Source organism: Gambusia affinis, linkage group LG06, assembly GCF_019740435.1.
Source record: "Gambusia affinis linkage group LG06, SWU_Gaff_1.0, whole genome shotgun sequence".
Lineage (NCBI taxonomy): Eukaryota > Metazoa > Chordata > Actinopteri > Cyprinodontiformes > Poeciliidae > Gambusia > Gambusia affinis.
In genome coordinates, this window is record NC_057873.1 from 17,473,124 (window position 1) to 17,494,530 (window position 21,407).

At 37.2% G+C, this 21,407-nt stretch overlaps 2 protein-coding genes across 5 annotated transcripts; one reads left to right on the forward strand and one right to left on the reverse strand.

Annotated features, from left to right (window-relative positions):
* Positions 1–85: 85 nt before the first annotated feature.
* Positions 86–4,139, reverse strand: lrrc51 (leucine rich repeat containing 51). The gene is made up of 5 exons (XM_044120823.1): positions 4,048–4,139; positions 3,843–3,922; positions 2,988–3,193; positions 1,804–1,952; positions 86–1,259 (listed from the first exon to the last, which is right to left on the reverse strand). Exons 2-5 carry the CDS (start codon positions 3,904–3,906, stop codon positions 1,124–1,126), a joined length of 555 nt encoding a protein of 184 aa, XP_043976758.1. The 5' UTR covers positions 3,907–3,922; positions 4,048–4,139; the 3' UTR covers positions 86–1,123.
* An 856-nt stretch (positions 4,140–4,995) lies between these two features.
* On the forward strand, positions 4,996–20,506 carry numa1 (nuclear mitotic apparatus protein 1). 4 transcript variants are annotated; one of them, XM_044120208.1, is made up of 26 exons: positions 4,996–5,119; positions 5,376–5,445; positions 5,533–5,618; positions 6,438–6,511; positions 6,979–7,067; positions 7,153–7,227; positions 7,351–7,444; positions 7,528–7,693; positions 7,823–7,962; positions 8,068–8,179; positions 8,328–8,445; positions 8,652–8,792; positions 8,878–8,991; positions 9,508–11,322; positions 12,853–14,148; positions 14,257–14,466; positions 14,546–14,739; positions 15,476–15,613; positions 15,997–16,111; positions 16,193–16,388; positions 16,527–16,663; positions 16,771–17,058; positions 17,796–17,897; positions 17,978–18,292; positions 19,472–19,518; positions 20,313–20,505. In XM_044120208.1, the coding sequence occupies exons 2-25, from the start codon at positions 5,410–5,412 to the stop codon at positions 19,505–19,507; spliced, it is 6,087 nt and encodes a 2,028-aa protein (XP_043976143.1). In that variant the 5' UTR covers positions 4,996–5,119; positions 5,376–5,409; the 3' UTR covers positions 19,508–19,518; positions 20,313–20,505. The 4 variants fall into 4 exon arrangements, with proteins under 4 accessions (XP_043976143.1, XP_043976144.1, XP_043976141.1 ...); XM_044120209.1 differs by having other exon boundaries at positions 9,508–11,309; positions 12,840–14,148; XM_044120206.1 differs by having other exon boundaries at positions 9,508–14,148.
* The last annotated feature ends 901 nt before the right edge of the window (positions 20,507–21,407 follow it).

Here is a 21,407-nt window from a genome sequence, read left to right on the forward strand (position 1 = left end):
TTCTGAGAAATAGTTTATTTAGTGATGTTACAGAGTTTTAACAGATAATTTACATCACGAATCAAACATTTCTACAGGTACAAATTCATATAATAGCATAACATTGAAATGTTGCTCTATTTCAGTCATTCAAAAAGTAATTATTACATTGTATACATATATTCATATATTTTTAGGATTTAGAATTGGAGGATTATAGCCTACGGCTAATAAAACCCCCAAGTTTTGTTTCTTAGACAATTCCTCCTGGATTGTTTGTAAGTTTATATCAGGAGAATTTGCTTGTCAGTCAAGCAAATTGGTCCACTAAGCAAAAATTTACTTCTTTTCCTTCTTAGTCCGTGTAAGATATTTCTGACGTCTCTGGTGCAGCAGCGGTTTAAAACCAGGAATAGGAAAGTTATAGTCCACGTTCTGGATTGTTTTGTACCAGAACATGAACTGTAAATGACTTGCGGTGATTCTTAGGTCTTTGTGTTCAACCTCCCTGTGGAGAGGCTCAATAACTCCCTGATGAACAACTGTCAAGTGGGCAGCCTTTCCGATGATTTTTGTCAGACATAATATTTCTATGTAATATATCTTTATTGGTCTTGCATGATCTCTTAATTATGTGAGGAACTGAATGTTGGGGTTTCATTACTTGTAATCCCTAATAATTATATTTTTTTTAGAAATAAACACTTAAAAATATAACACTCTCTATGTAATAAATCCATTAAATATTTCAGGTTTACATTAAGATTATTGAAATAGCATAACTGTTCAACATTATTCAACTTGCAGGTGAGATGCACTTGTACGTTCTGAGACGTTTGAACTTAAACTTCATAATTGGCTAAACTCATATTCCATGCCATGATTAAATTTAAAAAAGTGCAAGTCAATACTGGCTAAAATGTGAAACGAGTAGCTTTCAGTGATGTTCTCAAACAAAAAACACAATTTCAGTTATTTATTTTTCTATTTTCAGCACAGAAACCTCAAATTGTGACATTAAATTACAAAAAATATTTACAACACTAATTTTAGTTCAAATACTGGTGGCAAATGTGCCTATTTAAAAATCTGTTTTCTTGCAGAGAAGCTTATGAATTGAGTTATGATTTCCACACACTGGCATTCAGTGAAGGCTCTTCTTGCTGCTTCTGCAGCGGGAGTTGCTTTGATGCCACAGCTTTGCCAGGACTCGCTCCTGCTGTGTCACAGCACTGAAGTCCATCGTTTTTAACTGCGGCAACGCAGAAATCACATGATTCCTGCACACAGAAAACTACACACTGAATATTGCACTTATTTTTTTTTTTTACTTTTTAAGAGTTTTTAGCTGTGCCAGGTCTGAAAGCAGTAAAGCTAATCGTACAAGTGTTGCATTTTGTGTTGAAAATCAAACGTAAAAAAACTGAACTGTTTAAAAAGTGATCACTGTTTTAATCAGCAAACATAAAAAAGACATCGTAGTTTCTTAACCGTGATTTGTGTGTGAGTGTGTTTGAGTGCTGTTGCTGTGCAGACCAGGATAGCAATTTAATCCGTGTTTAAGCACTTGTTGCACTGTCGTGCACATACTTGCCTGCACAGCATTCAGGTCTAGAGTAATCCCTCTCTTCTGCTCTGTCTGTATTTGTGAACCAAAAGCACGTACCTACTCTCTGTATATATGTGTATTGTATACATAGCAACAAATGACAACAGTAGACAACTGCATTTCTGCAGTCATATAAAATTATGTTACAAGTAAAGGACCTCCCTGTAATATTGTCTCAACTCGGTAAGATGTGTGTGTTAGAGAAGTGTCTCTACCTGTAAGCCTTGTTTGTCTCTATAGGGTTTCCATGTAGAGTGATGGAGTGAAGATGGGGGAGCACACCCAACCTGTCCACCTCTGACAGAGTAGAAATGTTGTTTCCATGAAGATATAACACACGCAGTCCATGCAACTCGCACAAAACCTGCAACATATTTGTGCGCAAGCTTTACTAATGTGACAGCCTATGAATCACAAAGCAGTGAGTGGAATTTTATGACATGCCAACATAAAGTAGCTCATAACTATAAAGAGGAAGGAGCATAAAACATGATTTTCCAAACTTTTACAGAAAAAAAAAATCATAAGGTGTACATTTGCATTCAGCCTCCCTGAATCAACACTTTGAAGGACATTTTTGTACAGAAATTAGAGCTCCGGGTCATTTTGAGTCCATATGTTGTTATCAGAATAAGGATTAGAGTTACGTCTTTGGACATTTTCTCTGTCTTTTTTTAAACTGCTTAAACCACATCAGACTGATGGAGAGAATATAAACAGACATTTTCAAGTGTTGCATCAGATTGTTAATTGCGATTAGGCTTGGACTTTGACAGAGCCATTCCAATACAGTGTATGAATATGCAACTGTGCATTGACAGGTCCCTCCACTGCAGCTCTGGCTGCCTGTTTATGGCTGTCACCAGTAGCGAGTCTTTGCAATCTTCATTGATTTTGTCCTTCCTCACATTAACACTCATCATCTTCCCTTTTCCTGCTCAAGACGGATGACACCAACACAACTACGTTTCACTGTGGGGATTGGGTGTGCTAATTTTCCAGAGATGATAGCATAAAGGTTTAGCTTGTCTTATCTAAGCACCTCCTTCCACGTGTGTGCTTACCTTTGTCCCCTACATAGCAGTGGACTGAAAATATGACTTCTTATGGTTCTCTTTCAACAACTGCTTCTCTCTCCTCCCTCTTCCATAAGGGGCCTGATTTGGAAGGAGTTAAGAAATGCTCAGTGAAATGATGAAAGGTTGAGATAACCTACAACTTTGTCCCTGACCTTCTACTGTTTCTTTATCCATCCATCCATCCATTTTCTTACACCCTTGTTCTTAGTGGGGTTGGGAGGGTTGCTGGTGCCTATCTCCAGCTAATGTTCTGGGCGAGAGGTGGGGTCACCTTGGACAGGTTGCCAGTCTGTCGCAGGGCAACACAGAGACAGACTTACCTTATCTATATGTGAGAGTTTGTTGAAGGAGAGGTCCAGCCAGGCGAGACTTGAGGGTTCAGCCAGGAAGTGGCTCACTGTTTGATGGAGGTCACACAGGTCAATGATGCTGTTGTTACTGAGACGGAGGGAGCAGCTAAGATATTTATTTTCTGAATTTTTTTTTAAAGGTCGAAGGCTGCTGTGGGGAGTCTCTGTCCAAGCATCTAAAACAGGAAATACAAGAAAGGTAGAGAATTTGAAATACTGGCTATTTATGTTTATTACATTGACATACTATTTAGGTTATTAAAGCTTTTCTCGTGCAAACATTATTTTGCTACAAGAAACAGTAGAAATCATAAACAGACATGTTAATTCTTTTGTAATTGACTGCATCACTTGCATGGGCAACCGTACTACCTAACCTCATTCACCTTCCATCCTCTCCTGCCCCTTTGCAGACACACTTACAACTATTTGCTGCAGTCTAAGGACTGATTGAGATGTATTTATTTATCATTGAGGGTACGACTCCAATTGTGTTATATTCCAGAAACATGATGACAAGTAATAATAATAAAAAATCTTATGTCTTACAAGTTTAAGGAATTGAAGAGATTGATTGTATAGTAAAAAGGGTCTGAATGTTTTTTTTTTTAAATAAACATTTAAATTATTTTCATTTAAGAAAACACATATGCTTCATCGTCCTTTCATGTTTAAAAATATAACTCAGTCAAATGGCATTGAAGCCCTATAAGACGTGCTGTTCATTTTCTATTTTCAATTCAGATAAACAGAAATGAAACTCAGTAATCAAGCTGATCATCAGAAAGCATGACATTTTAGAGAAACCATGATGAAGATCAGAACCTGTCAATCTGCTGAGACTTCTGAAAGATAAATCCACCGGAGCTCCACACATAATCTTATCCATGGACACTTTCAATAACCTGCAGAATTAAGAGACATAAGTCTATATCATTTTTGTGAAATATTTAGCGTAGATGTCTTTATATTTTTGACAATTAGTTAATCAGTGATGCAAATCCTAAACTAACCAATAATGTAAAGTTACCGTGTAATAGATGTTCAAATTGACGTTACGGTGGGGTTCTTCTTTGCTGAAGCAGTCTTTACACACAACAGTCGGATTCCAAGGTAACCAACACATGCATTCTGGGATTTGTAGTAAAGACAACTGGAGAACTAGTTAATACCTTATTCCCATAAAAACATTAATGCTGACTTTACAGGTTGAAATTATATTTTAGCCTATTAAGAAAACCTGCTTGTGCAACTTGATATTAAATTACCAAACCTTTTATTAGTTTATTAACTTTTACTTTCCAAGCGCCAAGTCTCGCCTGACTACATAAAACAAGTCAGATTGAAAACAGAATTTATTCGGCGTGTCAAATATTAACTTTTGTGCGTGTTCCTCTCATGTTTACTTTTTTGTGTGATTAAACCATTGATTTATAGCAGATAAAATACTTCCTGTTTAAATATGGCCATGTTGCCCCTATGTTGTGGGTGGCATTTTTGAGATAATAGTGTGAAAATGCAAATTTTTACTTTTTATATTTCAAAAGTTGCGCTGATAATATTACCGTCAAAAATTGTATGGTGTAATAACCAGTTAATTGTAATACTACTATTACTACTACCACTGCCACGCGAAAAATTATATTAAGAATGTTCACATTCACCCATACTTTTTGACGTAAAATATAACTGAAATATGTACCACTTAAAACTATTTATATTTTTACAACTAAAACTAACTTTATTTGGTTTGTTTGGTGCGAAACTTTTCCAAACATGCGGTAATGGGTTGCCACTTCCAACATGGCGACACACCCCTCCTCCCAAAACAAAGCAAAAAAAAAAAAAAAAAAAAAAAAAAAACAAGGCTGGGAAACGTCACAATCTTTACGTACTGACATTTTCCGGCTTTTAATCCAATCGCCTTCAGTTGTTTTCACATGCGTCAATATGAGTACACCGATTGGTTGGTTCAATCTTCTAAAGGCAGTTTGAATTTTTGTCGCGTTTCACCTGGTGAAACTCGTATCTATTAGTGTTTGTGTTAGAAGTTGATGTAGCATAGGAAGATACTGTCTAATCAGGAAGACTTGGAAATTTAGGTGAGTACCTGCTTGAAGGGAACGTTTTATCTTGCCTGAGTTTTTTTGGAACGTTAATTCAGAAACGTTACTGTATTCATCGCCTAGCTTAGAAAACCATGTTAGCATTGTTGCAATTTAAAAACGAAGAAATGCTGCAGCAAAAATGTGTTATTAAATCCGATAACTGCACAAGAACTCATATGAACTGAAAAGGTTTTTATGTTTGTTTGCTCAAGTTCTTAGTAGTAAGCTGTTAATTTTTTTTTCGTCATAGTTTAAAATCCCTTTGAGATAAAGGGTCAACCAAGATGACAAACTTGGGTACTAAGGCTCTTCTCAGCTGGGTAAGTTTAAGCTAATATTGGGTATCCATATTATAATAGAATACTTTTTTTAATTGACTAATTTTATTTCAAATTTTTGTTGTACAGGTTAATAGTGTCACTGCATTGAAAAGCGAGATACAGATCGATAATTTACAGGATGGGGCGGTTCTGGTGAAACTGATTCATGTACTGTAAGTTGAATGCGTTAAAGTTCTGGGTTTGTTTGTGTAAACAAGGAGGTTTCCCATGTCTTTTTAGACTTTACCCTGTTATTGGAGTCAAAGCTGTGTCTGTCTTTGAACAAAGATCTGTGTTAGAAATAAAGTCACGGACGTAACTATGTTCTACATGTTTTTATTGCTACATCCACTGTGATATCTGGCTTATGGTGTATGCAATAAGGTATTATTGATCACTGTTTTTTTCCAACAACAAAATATGCAAGGAAGTATTTCATTTATAACCACAAACATAGTATGTCTAAAAATTAAACATTCTAGTTTAATATAGTTAAATATTTTGAAATTCCTATCAAGCAGAATAAGGTGAAAAGCAACATGGTATTTGTTAATTTAAAATATAATATCAAGAGCAAAACATGATATGCAAAAACTACTGCAATACCTAGTATATTGTATTTTGTTTCCCAGTGTAAAATATATTTACAAGGTCTATTAAATTTTCATAAATGTAAATGTACTTATCGTCAGACAAAGTGTGTTAGCATAGCCAATCTGTTTTAATTGAACAACTGTTTACCATTTTACTTTAGTTGTAATGACATTATAGCAGCTTATTTTTAATAGTGTTCATTTTGCGTTCTTTTTTTGATGCATAAATAATACTGTATATTTTCTTGCGCAGGACTGCTATGTGTTTACAGTACACACTTGGAAACTATAAGTCAAATGTAAAAATTGGAGAGAACTCATGAAGTACCAGCTTCTTATAAAAAGGGATTCAAGTTTTGTGAATAGATAATTGATTTTGTCATTTTTGTGTTGTAACAGGAAAAAGAGGGAAATCCCCTGTTTTAGTGATTCTTTTGAGGATCGGGTTCGTTTCATTACAGAGTTCCTGGAAGGTAAGCTTTATTTATTACTTTAAAATATGCATAAAATGTTTAATACTGTATGTTACCTATTCCAACTTGCGAGAATCAAGTCATTACTTTGCCAACGCTCTGCATGCAGACAAGATCTTCAGAGTCCTGCTAGTTGAAACCAGCCCCTGAGGGTCCAGTAGACCCGAATGTTAGTAATTCTAACTGGGAATTACTCTTATTTCCCAGTTAGAAATAGTATAAACCAGCATACTTTTAACAAAAAAATTCAAGTGTGTGAAGGAACCGACCCAACTTCAAAATGTATTAAAAAAAAATTTGAGCAGGATCTCTATACATTTGGGAACTATGAACTTATAACTGAAATGTGTTTAATTTGTTATGAAATTACAAATGACAAGATATGACTGTAAAGCAGCTGACTGGAAACTACTATAGAAAGTATCCTAACTTGAGAAGTAATTTTCTTTCTCTTTTTTTTCCATCAGGAGAGTGCAAATTTAACCCAACTAAAGGTACCCCTATATCATGGGACAGCATAAAAGATGGAAAGAACCTAACGGTGGAAATTTCAAAGGTTAAAAACAAAGTAGATCAAATGTGGTGAAATGATACAAGCATAAATTAAAACCCATTCTGATTAGATTTTACTTTGTTCTCAGGTGCTTTTGTTGCTGTTTTATCATGACATGATGAATGATCGCCACACTCTTAGTGAACTGGATTGTGATGCAGAGGTAAGCAGAAGTATGTTACAGTACATGATAAAAAAAATTTGTATTTTGTTCACTGTAGTGCTTCTAATATTATGACATGTAATTGGAATTGAATGTCCATATGTGTATATTTCTCTCTGTTAGCGTGAGCTTGCCAACATGACTGACTGTTATGTGAGTGAGAAAGAAGGTTGTGTTTATCTGAACAAAACACTGGACACATACTTGACAAGGAGATGTAAGTCTAAACCTTTAAGCCATAAATACCAATGTGTGTGAGCAACTGGTTTGGACTGACATAGAAACTGCAAATCTGTTCAGATCTGCCTGTATCTCGACAAATCTTTCACAATTCGTCATCCAACTCCACTTCCACCTCCAATCTGTCCACCTCCTCCTCGGTCTCAGACAATGAGTCTCCAGTCTTTCTGCGAACACAGAAGGTCGCCTTTGTTGATCTGGAAACGGTGGCTTCCTCCTCTGTCAGGTATTGACGGAAATTTCAGTTAACTCCAGCTTGAGTTTGTTTAATTGGACCTTCTGTTTATTATAACTCAAATTAAGCCTGTTTGTATTTAGATGTACAAATCTCGTTCTTTAACTTTTATTTCTGCAGCAAATCTCCTCTGGCTGAGGTCATGAATACGCCCAAGTTTCAGATGAGAAAAATGCGAAGACAGATGATGAAAGAGAGAGAATACAGAGATGACCTGGAGAAGCAGCTAGCCAGCACAATTACACTAATTACCCAGAAAGGTAGGACAAATAACTCGTTATGCAAGGTTTATTTTTCTTTTCTTGTTGCTGTCTTTTTCCATTTCTACTTTTGCTCCATAATATAATTTTTAAATATTTTTTTAGAATCTCATATCAACCAGTTGCAGTACCGCCTAGATAAGGTGAAAAAGGAACAAAGAAATCAGGAGCAGACAATCACCGAACAAATCACTGAGCTTGAGGCCAAAAACAACTCGTAAGTGTGAAAATATGATTTAAATAAATGTCTAAACCTACCTAATTCAGTACAATCTGAAATGAGAGGTGAGAGAAGTTTATCTTGATGGATAAGTGTATATAAAGGCAAGGAAAAAAACAAACAAACTTGTGATTCATTTTCTTAGGTTACAATTGCGGCTTAATGAGCTGCTAAAGGAAAACAAGGATTTGAAGAGTACCTCTGTTTATATGGAGCGGAAGGTGGATGAACTTACAGGAGAAAATGGTGATCTCTCCTTCCAGGTAATTATGAGTAAACTACTTTGTTAAATTCATTAGTGCTTAACATTCTCTGTGTGTATGCCTGTGTAATGCCATTGCTTTTATTATAAAAAGGGTTAGGCACAGCCACATAGTACATATAGATTTAGTCTGTTTTAGCCATTAAAACTAGAAAATTAAATATTTATTGTAGGCCTAACTCTAAAAGATGTTTGAATTATTGTCAGATGAGAGCTTTATGTTCCAAGTTGGCCGTCTTTGAAGCAGAAAACGGCCAGCTGACACAAGCTCAAGCGTCTGCTGAGGAGGAGTGGAGAAACAAAACAAGCCATTTGCAATCAGAACTAAACCAAGCAACCACACAAAAGGTGGGCAGTAGTGTCACAATAAAACTGTGCAGCACCGTTTCTGTTTTACTGTTACTATTTTTAGTTCTGGTTCCTTATTCTTCAGGAACTCTTGTATGACCAAGTTCAGATCCTCCAAGGAAAAATCTCCTGTTTAGAGGAAGAACTAAACAAAGCAAACAAAGAGGAAGTTGGGGAAAACATGGGTCCTGTAATGGAGGTAAGCAAAGTCCTGTGGAAAGACTTAGTTTAATTTGAGTATTTTTCAAGTCTGCATTATGATTGGAAGAATAAAATAAAAATATGGAAATATATTTGTATTCCAGACTTTATTCTTCTCTAGTTCTCTAACTTTAATTCTGTTCAGCCTCTCTTCTTTGTCCTTTCTTCTTTGCTTTCTCTTTTGAGCCCTTCTTTCATTTCTTTCTCAGTCTCTTTTCTGCAGTTACCATATTTGAAAATTGTTCTCTGCAGAAATTTTCTGCCATAAATTTGTAGAGAACTTTTGGATATTATACTTTAAGATTATGGTAGAAGAAAAGGCTTAATTCTGCAAAGTGGAATCTGAAAAAAGTTGGGAGTGTTTTTGGTTTTTTTTCTGAGAAAGTGAGCAGGGACCATGTGAGGGTAATAGTTTACAGTTTATAACTCCTGACCCTATTGCTGGGCTATAGAAATAAACTCTTATCCCATAATAGAAATGTTCATTAGGTGTCTCCCCTTCTTGTATCACCAGAGAGAAATGTTGGAGACTGAAATTATCAGTCTGAAGAATGAGCTTGAGGGCACACTTTGTTCCCTAAGAAAGGCAGAAGAACAGATTCACGCCATAACTCACAAGTTGGCTGAATGCGAGGAAGAAATAACTCGGTATAAAGAGCTACTTAAACAACAAAAGGCACAAACTGAGCAAATGATTCAAGCCAAGGATGAAATTGTGGACAATCTGAGAAAAGATCTGGATGCACAGAGAACGGTTCTTGAACAAGAAATCAGTGATCTGAAACTTCAGCTTGAGCATATTGAGCACCAGAAAACTGAGCAGATGACCAAACTGCAACAACACATTGCTGCTTGTGAACAGGAAATAACGACATTAAAAGACCTAAAGAGAGAGCACGAAGATCTTCTACATCAGACTGATGCAAAGATGAAGGATCTGGAGATGAAGCTGGTGGCTGCTACCACTCTGTTAGCTGATAGGGACCAACAAATTTACAACCTCAAAGAAGAAGTCAACTTGTTTGCAGAAGAAAGTAAAATAAGCAAAGATGAAATTCAGTCCAAACAAGACACACTTGATAAATTACTAGAGGAAAAATCACATGAAGAAGAAATTCTTCACAATAAAATCCAAACCTTAACAGTTTGTACAGAAGGCCTTAATTCATCCCTGAAACGGGCTCAGGAGGAAATCCATTTTAAGCAAGATCTGCTGGCTAAAACCCAGCAAGAGAATGCTGAAGAAAAAAAAATACTTCAGCAACAGATTTTAAACTGTCAGGAGGAGGTGCAGAGGCTAAAAGGAGAGATTATGCAAAAAAATGAGGAACTAGTTTCTCTCAAGAATGCTAGCACTCAACATTCTCAGTCTCTTCAGCAAGAGATCAACAGCCTAGAAGTTCAAATAAAAAGTCTTAATGATGCTTTAAGAAAAGCTGAGGAAGTAGTTCGGACCCAGCAGGGCTTGCTTACAAAACTGCAAGAAGAAAAGTCTCACCAAACAGAGCTTCTGCAGCAACAACTGTCTGCTTCTGAAGAGGAAGTAAAAAACCTAAACAAGTCAATCCAGGCTAAGGAAGATCAGATGCGGTTGATGGAAATCAAAGGTTTGGAACAGGCTAGTGGTTTACATAAAGAGATAAATGCTTTGAAGTCTCAGGTTGAATGTCTTGATTCCTCACTGAAAGCAGCTGAAGAGAACATGCAATGCAAGGAAAATCAGTTTGCAGAACAGAAACAGCAGAACAGACAGCAAATAGAAACCCTTCAAATGCAGATGAATGCATCTCAAGATGAGATAAAGAAGTTAAAAGGAGAGATTGAGGCTAAAGAGGAGCAGATGGTTCAGCTAAAGACAGAGATGTCTACAAAATCAGAGTCACTGCAGCAGCAGATTGATGCTCTAAATGAGCAGTTGAAAAGCATCTCCAGTTCATTACAGATTGCTGAAAACCAAATTAAAGTCAAGGAAGACCTCTTAGCCAAACAAGAACAGGAAAGTTTTTTGCAGATTGAAGAATTAAGAATAAGCAAAACTGTTCTTGAGGATGATTTGAATCAGCTGATGCAAGATATTAAATCTAAAGAGGATGAAGTTCAAACATTGAAGGCTGATCACTTAAAGGAGTCAGAGGCCCTATACAGCGAGATGCAAACTCTAAAGAACCAGATAGAATGTTTGAATGAATCTCTCCAGCTTGCAACAGACCAAGTCTTGGCTAAAGAAAACCTGCTAGCTCAGAAAGAAACTGAAATTTCCCGGCAGAACGATTCACTTCAAAACTTGAGGGCTGCTTCTGAAGAAGAAACATCAAGGCTGAGGGAGGAGATCCAGGATAAAGAGAAGGAGATGTGTTTCTTGAAAAATCAAAGTTCAGAGCAAACAGAGTCATTTCATAATGAGTTAAATGATTTAAAGTCCCAGGTTGAATGTCTTACGTCCTCATTGAGAGCAGCTGAGGAGAACTTGCAGTCGAAAGAAAATCAGTTTGCAGAGCAACAACAACAGAGCACTGGGCAAATAGAAACTCTGAAGATGCAGATGAATGCATCTCAAGATGAGGTAAAAAAGCTTAAAGCAGAAATTAATGCTAAGGAGGAGCAGATGGTTCACCTGAAGACTGAAACGTCAAATAAATCAAAGTCCCTGGAGCAGGAAATTGACTCTCTAAATGAACATATAAAAAGCATCTCTAGTTCTCTGGAAACTGCTGAAAATCAAGTTAAAGCTAGGGAAGATCTCTTAGCAAAGCAAAAACAGGAAAGTTCTGTGCAGATTGAAGAATTAAGAAAATACAGTACAGATCTTGAGCAGGAAGTGAATCAATTGAAACAAGACATTCAAATCAAAGAGGATGAAGTCAAAATGCTAAAAGATGATCACTGCAAGGAATCTGGTGTCTTAAACAATGAGATCCAAACTCTGAAGGATCAAGTCCAATGTTTGAATGAATCCCTCAAGTCTACAACAGACCAACTGCTGGCTAAAGAGAAGCTGTTGGTTCAGAAGGAAACAGAAATTTCTCAGCAGAAGGATTCACATCAGAACATCTTGGCCACTTCTGAAGAGGAGAAGCAAAGACTTAAGGAAGTGATCCAGGACAAAGAGGAACAGATGAGACTCTTAAAAAGTCACAATGCTGAGCAGACAGAAGTTTTACATCAGGAGATAAATGATTTGAAGTCTCAGGTTGAATGTCTTAGTTCCTCATTGAGGGCAGCTGAAGAGACTGTGCAGTCAAAGGAAAACGAGTTTGCTGAACAGCAACAACAGAGCACTCAGCAAATTGAAACCCTTCAAATGCAGATGAAAGCATCTCGAGACGAGCTAAAGAAGCTGAAAGTAGAGGTTGATGCTAAAGAGGAGCAGGTGGTTCAACTAAAGACAGAGACGTCTACAAAATCAGAGTCGCTGCAGCAGGAGATTGAAGCTTTAAATGAGCAGATAAAAACCATCTCTAGTTCTCTGGAGATTGCTGAAAACAAAATTAAAGCCAAAGAAGATCTCTTAGCCAAACAAGAACAGGAAAGTTCTTTGCAGATTGAAGAATTGAGAAAACACAGAACAGTTCTTGAGCAGGAGGTGAATCAACTGAAGCAAGATATTAAATCTAAAGAGGATGAAGTCCAAACATTGAAAGCTGATCACTGGAAGGAGTCTGAGGACTTAAACATTAAGATGCAAACTCTAAAGAATCAGATAGAATGTTTGAATGAATCTCTCCAGTCTGCAACAGACCAAGTCTTGGCTAAAGAAAACTTGCTAGCTCAGAAAGAAACTGAAATTTCCCAGCAGAACGATTCACTTCAAAACCTGAGGGCTGCTTCTGAAGAAGAAACATCAAGGCTGAGGGAAGAGATCCAAGCAAAACGAGAGCAACTTGTCAACCTTAAAGAAGAAGGTGCCACACACTCAGATATGCTTCAGCAGGAAATAAAAAGTTTGCAAACACAACTGCATGATATGGCCAAAACAAAGAAAATCAGTGAGGAAGAGCTGCAGACTCAGAAGGAGGTTCTTCAGCAACAACTGTCGGCTTCTGAGGAAGAACTGAGGAAGCTGAGAAGTGAGAGTCAATCCAAGGAAGAACAGATGGAGCTGCTGAAGGCTGAAAACGCAAAGCAGTTGAACTTGCTAAATCAAGAGATCGAAAGTTTAAACAAACAGGTGGAAACTCTCGGCGCTTCAATCAAAAAGACGGAAGAAGAAATCCACTCCCGTGAAGATCTTTTGGCTAAGCAACAAAAGGAAAACGCAGAACAGAGTCAAGAACTTGAGAGCTTGCATGCGAATGTCCAACAGTTAAATAAACAGCTAGAACAACTTCACTCGCATGAAGAGGAAATTGAAAAATTAAAAGAATCCCAGGCTGAGAAAGAAAACAACCTCCTTGAAGCTGAAAGGAAGCTTCAGGATCTGCAGGCAGAGTTGTCAGAAGCAAGGATGCTCATTGCTGACAAAGATCAAAATCTGAACACCTTGAGTCAGGAGGTTGTGCTTCAGGTTAGTTTGCTAAAAAAAGCAGAAGAAGAGGCTGAGGCTAGGGAGAAAATTGTGGCTGAGTTAAAGCTGGAGAACTCCAAGCAGAAAGCTGTTCTTCAAGATGAGATACAGGAGCTTAAAGGAAAGTTGGAAACAATTTCTCAAAGTCTTTGTGCCAAAGAGCAGAAATTACTTGAAACTCAGCAGGAGTCTGCAGAGCTGGTGAACAATCTCCAGCAGGAGCTTCTCTTGGTAAAGGCAGAGCTTGATAACCAAAAAGAGGCCCTATCTTCAAGTCTTCAAACAAAAGACGCTGCTCAGGCCTTACAGTTGACCACGCTGAAGGAAAAGGAGGTTCTTTTACAAGAAAAAGAAGCACTCATGTCCAAGATAATTCAAATGGAGAGGGCTCAAAGAGCTCTGGAGAAACAGGTTGAAGATGCAGTCATTGAGAAAGACAGGCTTGCTCAAGTCAATCAGGCCATGGAGAGGAAGAATCTTGCCTCTTGTAAAGTGGAGGCTGATTTGCAAAAAGAGCTTGAAATTCTGAAAATGGCAAAAGAGCAACTTTTGAAGCGGAGAGAAACGGCAGAAGAACTTGAGCTCATCAATGGAGAGCTGAAGCAGCAACTTGCAGCAAAAACAGAAGCTGCTGAACACTACAAGGCTCAGGTTGGTTCAATGTTACGCCTTAAAAAATTCAAGTTGGATGTCTTAGTTGTTTTGTTTTTGCTGTTTGTGTCATACCAAGGTGTCTGTTTGGTCATCTCCATCCCACAGATGGAGAAAGCTGTAAGCCATTACAACAGCAAGAAGCAGCTTCTCCAGAAAAGCGAAGAGGGAAACATTGAGCTTAAACAGGCTCTACAGGACAAAGACAACAAACTCAAAGCAATTCTCCAGGATAATGAGATCCTCCATCTTGACTTGGAGAAAGTCCAGACCAATGAGAAAAAACTCAAGGGTCAGGTCGCCAGTTTAGAGGCACAGGTTGGTACTACATATTAAGTTAAGACACAAAACAATCACACTTTATGCTCTTGTGGCATCATCATCTTTTCATCCATAGCTGGCTTATGCCGATCAAGTCCTGAGAACACAGAATAAGATCCATGGTGATGGAGGTGGTCCCACAGAGTCTGCATACCTAGAGGTTCCCAGGAGGACACGCTTGGGTTTTAGCACTACAGCACAGGTGAAGAGGTCCATGAGCTCGGACAGTCTGGACCAAAGCTCACTGGAGGACTCACTTAACACTACAAGGTAACCTCTAAATTATGAGTCGATAATTGTAAACCTTAAACAGAGTGGAAATGTTATAGATAATGAGTCCATTGCAGTCCTAAAATGTTTGATACTATGAAATGTAGTTTCACAGTCTTCCAGGTTTTGGAAATGATTGGGTAATAACACAAAATTAGGAAACATGTTTTGGTTTTCCACATTGTTTTTTATATTACTGAATAAATGCAGTAGTATTCACTCTGATTTATTGATATGGCATGTATTCTTTGGTTTGTTTGGAAACACCTTGATTAGTTTATGGTTTTTGACGTATTGAACTAACACTAATTAAAAAATTTAGAAGGTCTATTTTACCACACATTTAGTCTCTACAGATGGCTTTAAATTTAAGTTGAACTGTACTTAAACTAGATATAAAACATGCGAAATGAGTATTGGAACTACTTTATTAAACAAGGGGATCAAAATTGGGACAATCAATAATTACAGCAACATTTTATTCTCAAGCTATCAGAACATTACAAAATGAAATGTTTTAAATTTTGAAATAAAAATGTTCCTTTTTTCTTTTTTAGGGTTTTCTGCAAAGAAAGCGGCAAAGACGTGTTAGAAATGTACAACCAGTTAGAAAAAAAATGCAATAGGTTTTATTGCATTTTTAGTATCCTGTGGGACTGATCCTACGAGAATATCAAGGGATCAAATTCCATGATTTTCACATCTGGTTTTTTTTCCTTTTTCTTTTTCTTTACAGAAAACTGTCTGCACCTGGAGAATCAAGCACTCCACTAGTTCGAAGCTCAGAACGTTTGGCAGCCAAACGTCAAGGCCTTCAGGCAGAGTCACTGGAAACTCTGTATTTTACACCCATTAACACTAAACGAACTAGAAGGTAGGTTTAAGCTGTAATCAACATTACAGTGTTTGCATTAATAGCCCCTAAACTGTTTTCTGTATGAGAAATTAGACGTTTTCATAAAATATAATTGAATTTACATCTTGCGGTATATGAAAGTATATTAGCTTAGCCTTTATCACTTTATTTCCATTAAAAGCAGCATTAGCAGAGTTGGAAGGTTTGTACCAGTTATCTGAGCTTTTCAGGAAAAAAAACGTTTACTGCCGCTTCTCTTTGCCTGAACACACGAGACAGTTTTTGTAGCATCCATGTTTTCCTTTGAAGAAACTTGGAGGACTTGCATGATTTTAACTGGTCTTGATCTCCATGCCTGAATAAATGGGAGGAGAAATGAATAGATGTTGTTTAATTCCTAGGAATGACAAACAAAGTGATGATTCTGATATGGAGCTGGACTCGACCCGAAAAAACCCAACTTCGTCTGTAAAGAGACGCAGAACCACACAGGTCATAAATATCACTATGTCCAAGGTAGAAGAGAAGTCTTTGCTCTTAAATATTATGTCTACTCTGAGATTCTGCCCTAGTTTTGAGTATCTTGCTTATTCCTAGAAAACTCCAGGTTGCAGTGAAGATGAGACCTTTTACAGCCTGCATTCAGCTCGCTCCCAACCAAACCTCACTGGTGCTCATGCTGCACAACCCATGTCTTTGGACATGTTTAATACACCAGCTGACAAGATGAAAGCTGCCAGTGATCAGCTCATTGGCCTCCCAGGCTACAGACGGAGCGCCGTCCATTCACAAAGTAAGCTCATATCTATCAGATCTACATGGTGTTCAGAAGGTCCTCAGTTTGAAGCAAAATTTGATCAAATGTTATTTGCTAACTTTCTTGAACATGCTGCAGCATCAAAGCAGTTGTCCTGTGTCGCCTTTCCTCCAGGTACCAGTACATTCTGTGGGGGAGCAGAGAACGAACCTGATGGTGGGCCTGAGGATTGGCTGAGGATCGCAGAGCTGCAGGCCAGGAACAAGTCCTGCCTCCCGCATCTGAAAAGTAGCTACCCTGTGGAGTCAGAGGTGTGGACAAACCTTCCTGCAGTAGACTCTGAAATAGTATGAGAAGGAAAATACGTATTGGTAGCAAGTAGATTTTTCATGAGATCCCTCTTGTTGTGTTCCTGTAGACTGGCCAGGGCAGTGCCTTAATTTTCACGGACGAAGAGCTTCGCACTGGGGACCCATCAGACACAATGCGACGGGCCTCCATGAGGCCAGGCCAACTGCAGGACTCCCTGGTCTCCCATCGCCACTCCCTCATTGTGGGCCACACGGGGGTTGGTTCTCGGTCCCATCGTCTGTCCTTGATGCCAGGCCAGCTGCAATCAAGAGCATCCCTCTCCTCTCAGCTGAGAAGCCCAAAGAATTCCAAGCAGTCATCATCCACTTTATCTGTTCACCAGATTTCACCTGAGGTGGGTGTGCAGCAGGATGCGCAGTAATATTTCCTCAATTAATGATCAAGCATAGTAGTGTTTAAAGTCAGGGCTACTATTCTGCAGGTTTTAGATGATTTTACCTGACCCAACACACTTGAATCAAATTAAAAGTTTATTAGTGGGGTTCTGTAGAGCTCGAATCTGCTTGTATAACATGAAACTAAAATTAAATGCTATTGGGTACATATATAGGTGCCGCGAACAGGATTTTCTTCTTTAATTTCAGATTTATTTTGAACTCTGACCTGGAATTTCTGATCTTGACTGTTTTTTATCCTGACAGATGATGAAACAAATCTTTCAATATTTATTTTGAAGGATAAATCTTGGAAAAATGCAATGCAGTTTTTCTTTGATGGCTGGTTATTTTGAATCAAACATAAAATGTCAGAATAATTAGGTTGCCCCTTTTCTTTGCTTGATTTTTTTTTCTTTTTTCTTTTTTAAATGTGACTCAAATTCTTGTATTGTGTTGTAAATTAAAAGGAACCCTGCAGAAGTGAAAATAGTTGCATTCAGATCTCTGGGTGAATGACCAAATTACAGATTTATCTATTAACATCGTCTTTAACCTTTTAGTCTTAACCTATAAGACACTGTCTCTATCCTTGCCAATTTTGAGTGTACTGTGCAAACTTTAACTGAACTATGAAAAAAATATTGTTTTGCTATTAAAACCAAAAAGTTTATGTTTCTTTATTTTCAATTTGAAGAAAAAGACGAGATCTAGCTGCTTCCCTCGTCCACTCACTCCCAAGAACAAGAATGTGAGCAGTGGACCATCCAGTGCTAATCTTCACCCCATCCTTAGTCCTGTGAGTAGAAATCTGAGTAGAACCGTCATGTTTCCTATTGGTATAGAGTATGGTGACTGTTATCTTCAAATTCATTTCAGGCTGATCGTCGGCAGTCTATGATGTTCACGATTGACAACACCCCAAAGAGCAACAACTACCTAAAGAAAGGGCTGAACAAACTGCGCAATTCCACTCGAAAATCTCCTGGAAAAGGTCTGAGAAAGTCGCCGTCCCACAAAAATGCTCGAAAGGGTCTGGAAAACTCCCCTTCAGTAAACGCTCAAGCCTCAGTGGGACGATCTGCGAAAGCTGGCAGCTTTAAGGCCCCCCAGGTTGCAGCTCAGGCACAGAGAGGATCTCAAGCCACTAGCAGGTCTGCAAAGTCTCCCGGACTCACTGCTAGTGCTCGCAAGGTAAACATAAACCCACCATCTGTTCAGACAACTGGTGTTGTAGTTGTAAAATGTTAAATCTGGCCAATGAAACGGTGTCATGAATAAGTAGATAACACTACTAATCAAGAGATTAATATTGCACACGTTTTCCACATTTGGGAATTTGAGTTAATTTATTATTTATGTTTTATAAAATATATAAATTCTGCTGGACAATAAATTGTCTCAGAAATTATTGCGATGAACAATTTTGAGATCATTTTCAAGTAATGCCATGATAATGCAAGTGTGGCCTCTCAAATATCAATAAATAAAATTTTTTTTTTAATCACTTGACACTGGAACTGGAAGACATTTTTAAATAATGAAACTATATTAATATATAATATACTGGAGCTTTACTACAAAGTGTGTCAAATTCCTGCCACATCAAGAATCTGCTCTGGCATCTTTCTTCCACCAGGTGGTGTAATCACTGTTTCAGCTAGAAACCTGTTAATTGTGCTTACATTATTTTCTGGAATGTACAGGGCCTTGATTGTGTTTTGGTTTTGTATCATTTTACTTATTAGAACAAATATATATATATATATATATATATGTATATATATATATATATATATATATATATATGTATATATATATTATTCCTGAACTTGACAGTTCTCCTGACTTGTCCATTTTTCCTCATCTGTATAGTTAGCAGCCCAGGTATTTGATACGTTATGTTTTATATCTCAGACACGCCTGTTGTATCTCATCAGCCCTCTGATTTATTATATAAGGTGTGTATGTTCACTTTTGCTGATTTGCAAAAGTGAACAATAATTCTGTTTAAGAGGCTGAATACTTTTGAGACATTCGCATATTAACATTTATAAAGTAGATGCTTTTTGCGTTAACTAATGTGAAAATCATATCTACTGCAGCAACAAGTACAGCAAGAACTTTATCTCAGATTTGATGTCTTGTCTAACTGGTTTAAGAGCTGCATTCCTCTCAGACAAACTTTTCCTGCTGTTTTGAAACGGTTTTACTTTCCAGCAAAAGCAAAACAAGCCACTTTATTCTTTGTAATTTATGCATGTTGTTTTAAATTCACTGAGTTGATGATTTACAGCAACTACTGAAACAAAGTACCATAGAGAAAGTTTTGTCACTAATTTTCAGTAATTGCAAATTTAAAACTTTTTTCAGAAGCAAGACTCTGTAAAGGAAGAGAGAGTTTTCTGAGACCCAAGAAGGTTCAAATATATATTTAGTTTTTCTCATGGGTGGCTCTCACACTGGGCTTAAAGGTGATACTCCCTAACAGGAACATGGGGTCCACACTTCTCTTCCTGTTATTTTACCAACACAGGGTTTCTGCAAGATCTTAAGTTTTTTCTTAATATACAGTCTTAATTAAAAATGTTTATATACCCTATATGAAATATCAAAAAGTTGAAAACTTTTTATTTTTTAAGTGTTCTGAATTGTACTTGTTGAGGAATTTATTCATTTTACAAAACTTCATGATACATTGAAATTGAAATTAATTCATACTTTTACACTTTTGCTTTTTCTGCAAAACCTCAAAGTATGTCTGCTCTTGAACCTTACCTGCAGTATGGTTAGTTTACTTATGTAATGACATTTTTGTTATCCTCTATCTTTTCTTGCCGTTTTGGGAATATATTTAACAAGTGTTTGAATAAAGGGGATTTGGTTATTGGCTAAAATGTGCCAATTACTGTCCAAGACAGTAGTTGATAAAGTTTGGTGGTCAATATGTTGAAATACTTGGGTCACTTGCTGCAAAACACCAATTCAATTTAACAAACGTTAGTTTACATTGTTCTTAACAAAGTTAAATATATTTTCAATATTCAGATTTTTTTTCTTTTAAATCATTACTATTGTAAACGTTAAGGTCTGGCTGAAACTTGCAGGAACTCTGTTGCATAGGTGTTTGCAATTGTAGTAACAATGTATTCATTTTATGGAAATTTTCTTCTTTTGTAAAAACAAAAACTTTTTTTCTCTCCTTTCTCCACAGGTTATGAGAAGGATGAAGGTTTAAAGGCTTCAAGAGTGACATTCATTATCACCTACTATTTGTCTTGATTTTTATTTTCGTCTTCTTGCTTTTCACTAAAAGATTTCAATTTTGTCCGTTAGGATTCTTTTTTAAATTACGTTTTCTGATCTGATTTAATAGTCCATTAAAATGCCTGTAAAATAAAATATAATAAAATGAAGTAAAAGTTGTAGTGTCCTTATTTCACCAGGTGTAGATTTGGGGTTCAGGTTGGAATCTCTTTCATTTAAGTGAGTATGTTTGAAATGTTTCAGCGTAGATTCAGAAAAGTGGGAAGTCACTTGTGACTGTACTGTACTACAAATTCATCTCAAAAGACTTGTTGAAATGACTCAATCAAAAGCAAATGGATTGCTCACATGAATTCTTTTTAAAATAAATGATTTAATTTCTGCAAATATTTACATTGAAATGTATTGTAATGACGCCAACACTGCAGATGTAGTCCCGCCAAACAGGGTTTATTAGAATAAAGTACGAGCTGCTATTCCTGAGGCTGCAGCTCACGCCTGTAACAAAACTAGCACGCTCCACTGATAGCTTCACTGCTAACTCCTCTCAGAACTCTCCCCACTTCCGGTCCTGGTACTCCCGATCCCCCGCCCACATGACAGACCTATCACATGTGGGTGGGAGCCAGCAGAGTCAGACAGGGAAGCCATAACACTACATATAACAAAATGGGTCACAATGCAACTTATAACAAATACAAATAACTATATGGACCCCAGCTGAACTAAAACACAGAATCGTTACACTATGTAAAACAATTATCGTTATGGAAAGGGGTTTCTGTAAAGGTGCTGATGACTACTAAGACAAATTAATTTATATCACTTTTGTCATTCCCATAATGTAGAATCTGTAGATTTTACTTTATGGGAAGATCTTCGCCTATTTTAAAGAACCTCAGCACTCGCTACTAGTTTAACTGTTTATCAGCAGCTTAACAATTGACAAAAATCTGGATTAAGTCATTTTTATGTGTTTGCCAAACTCATTACTTCTGCACAGGTGAGCATAACTGGTGTAGCAATACGGCACATTCTTGTG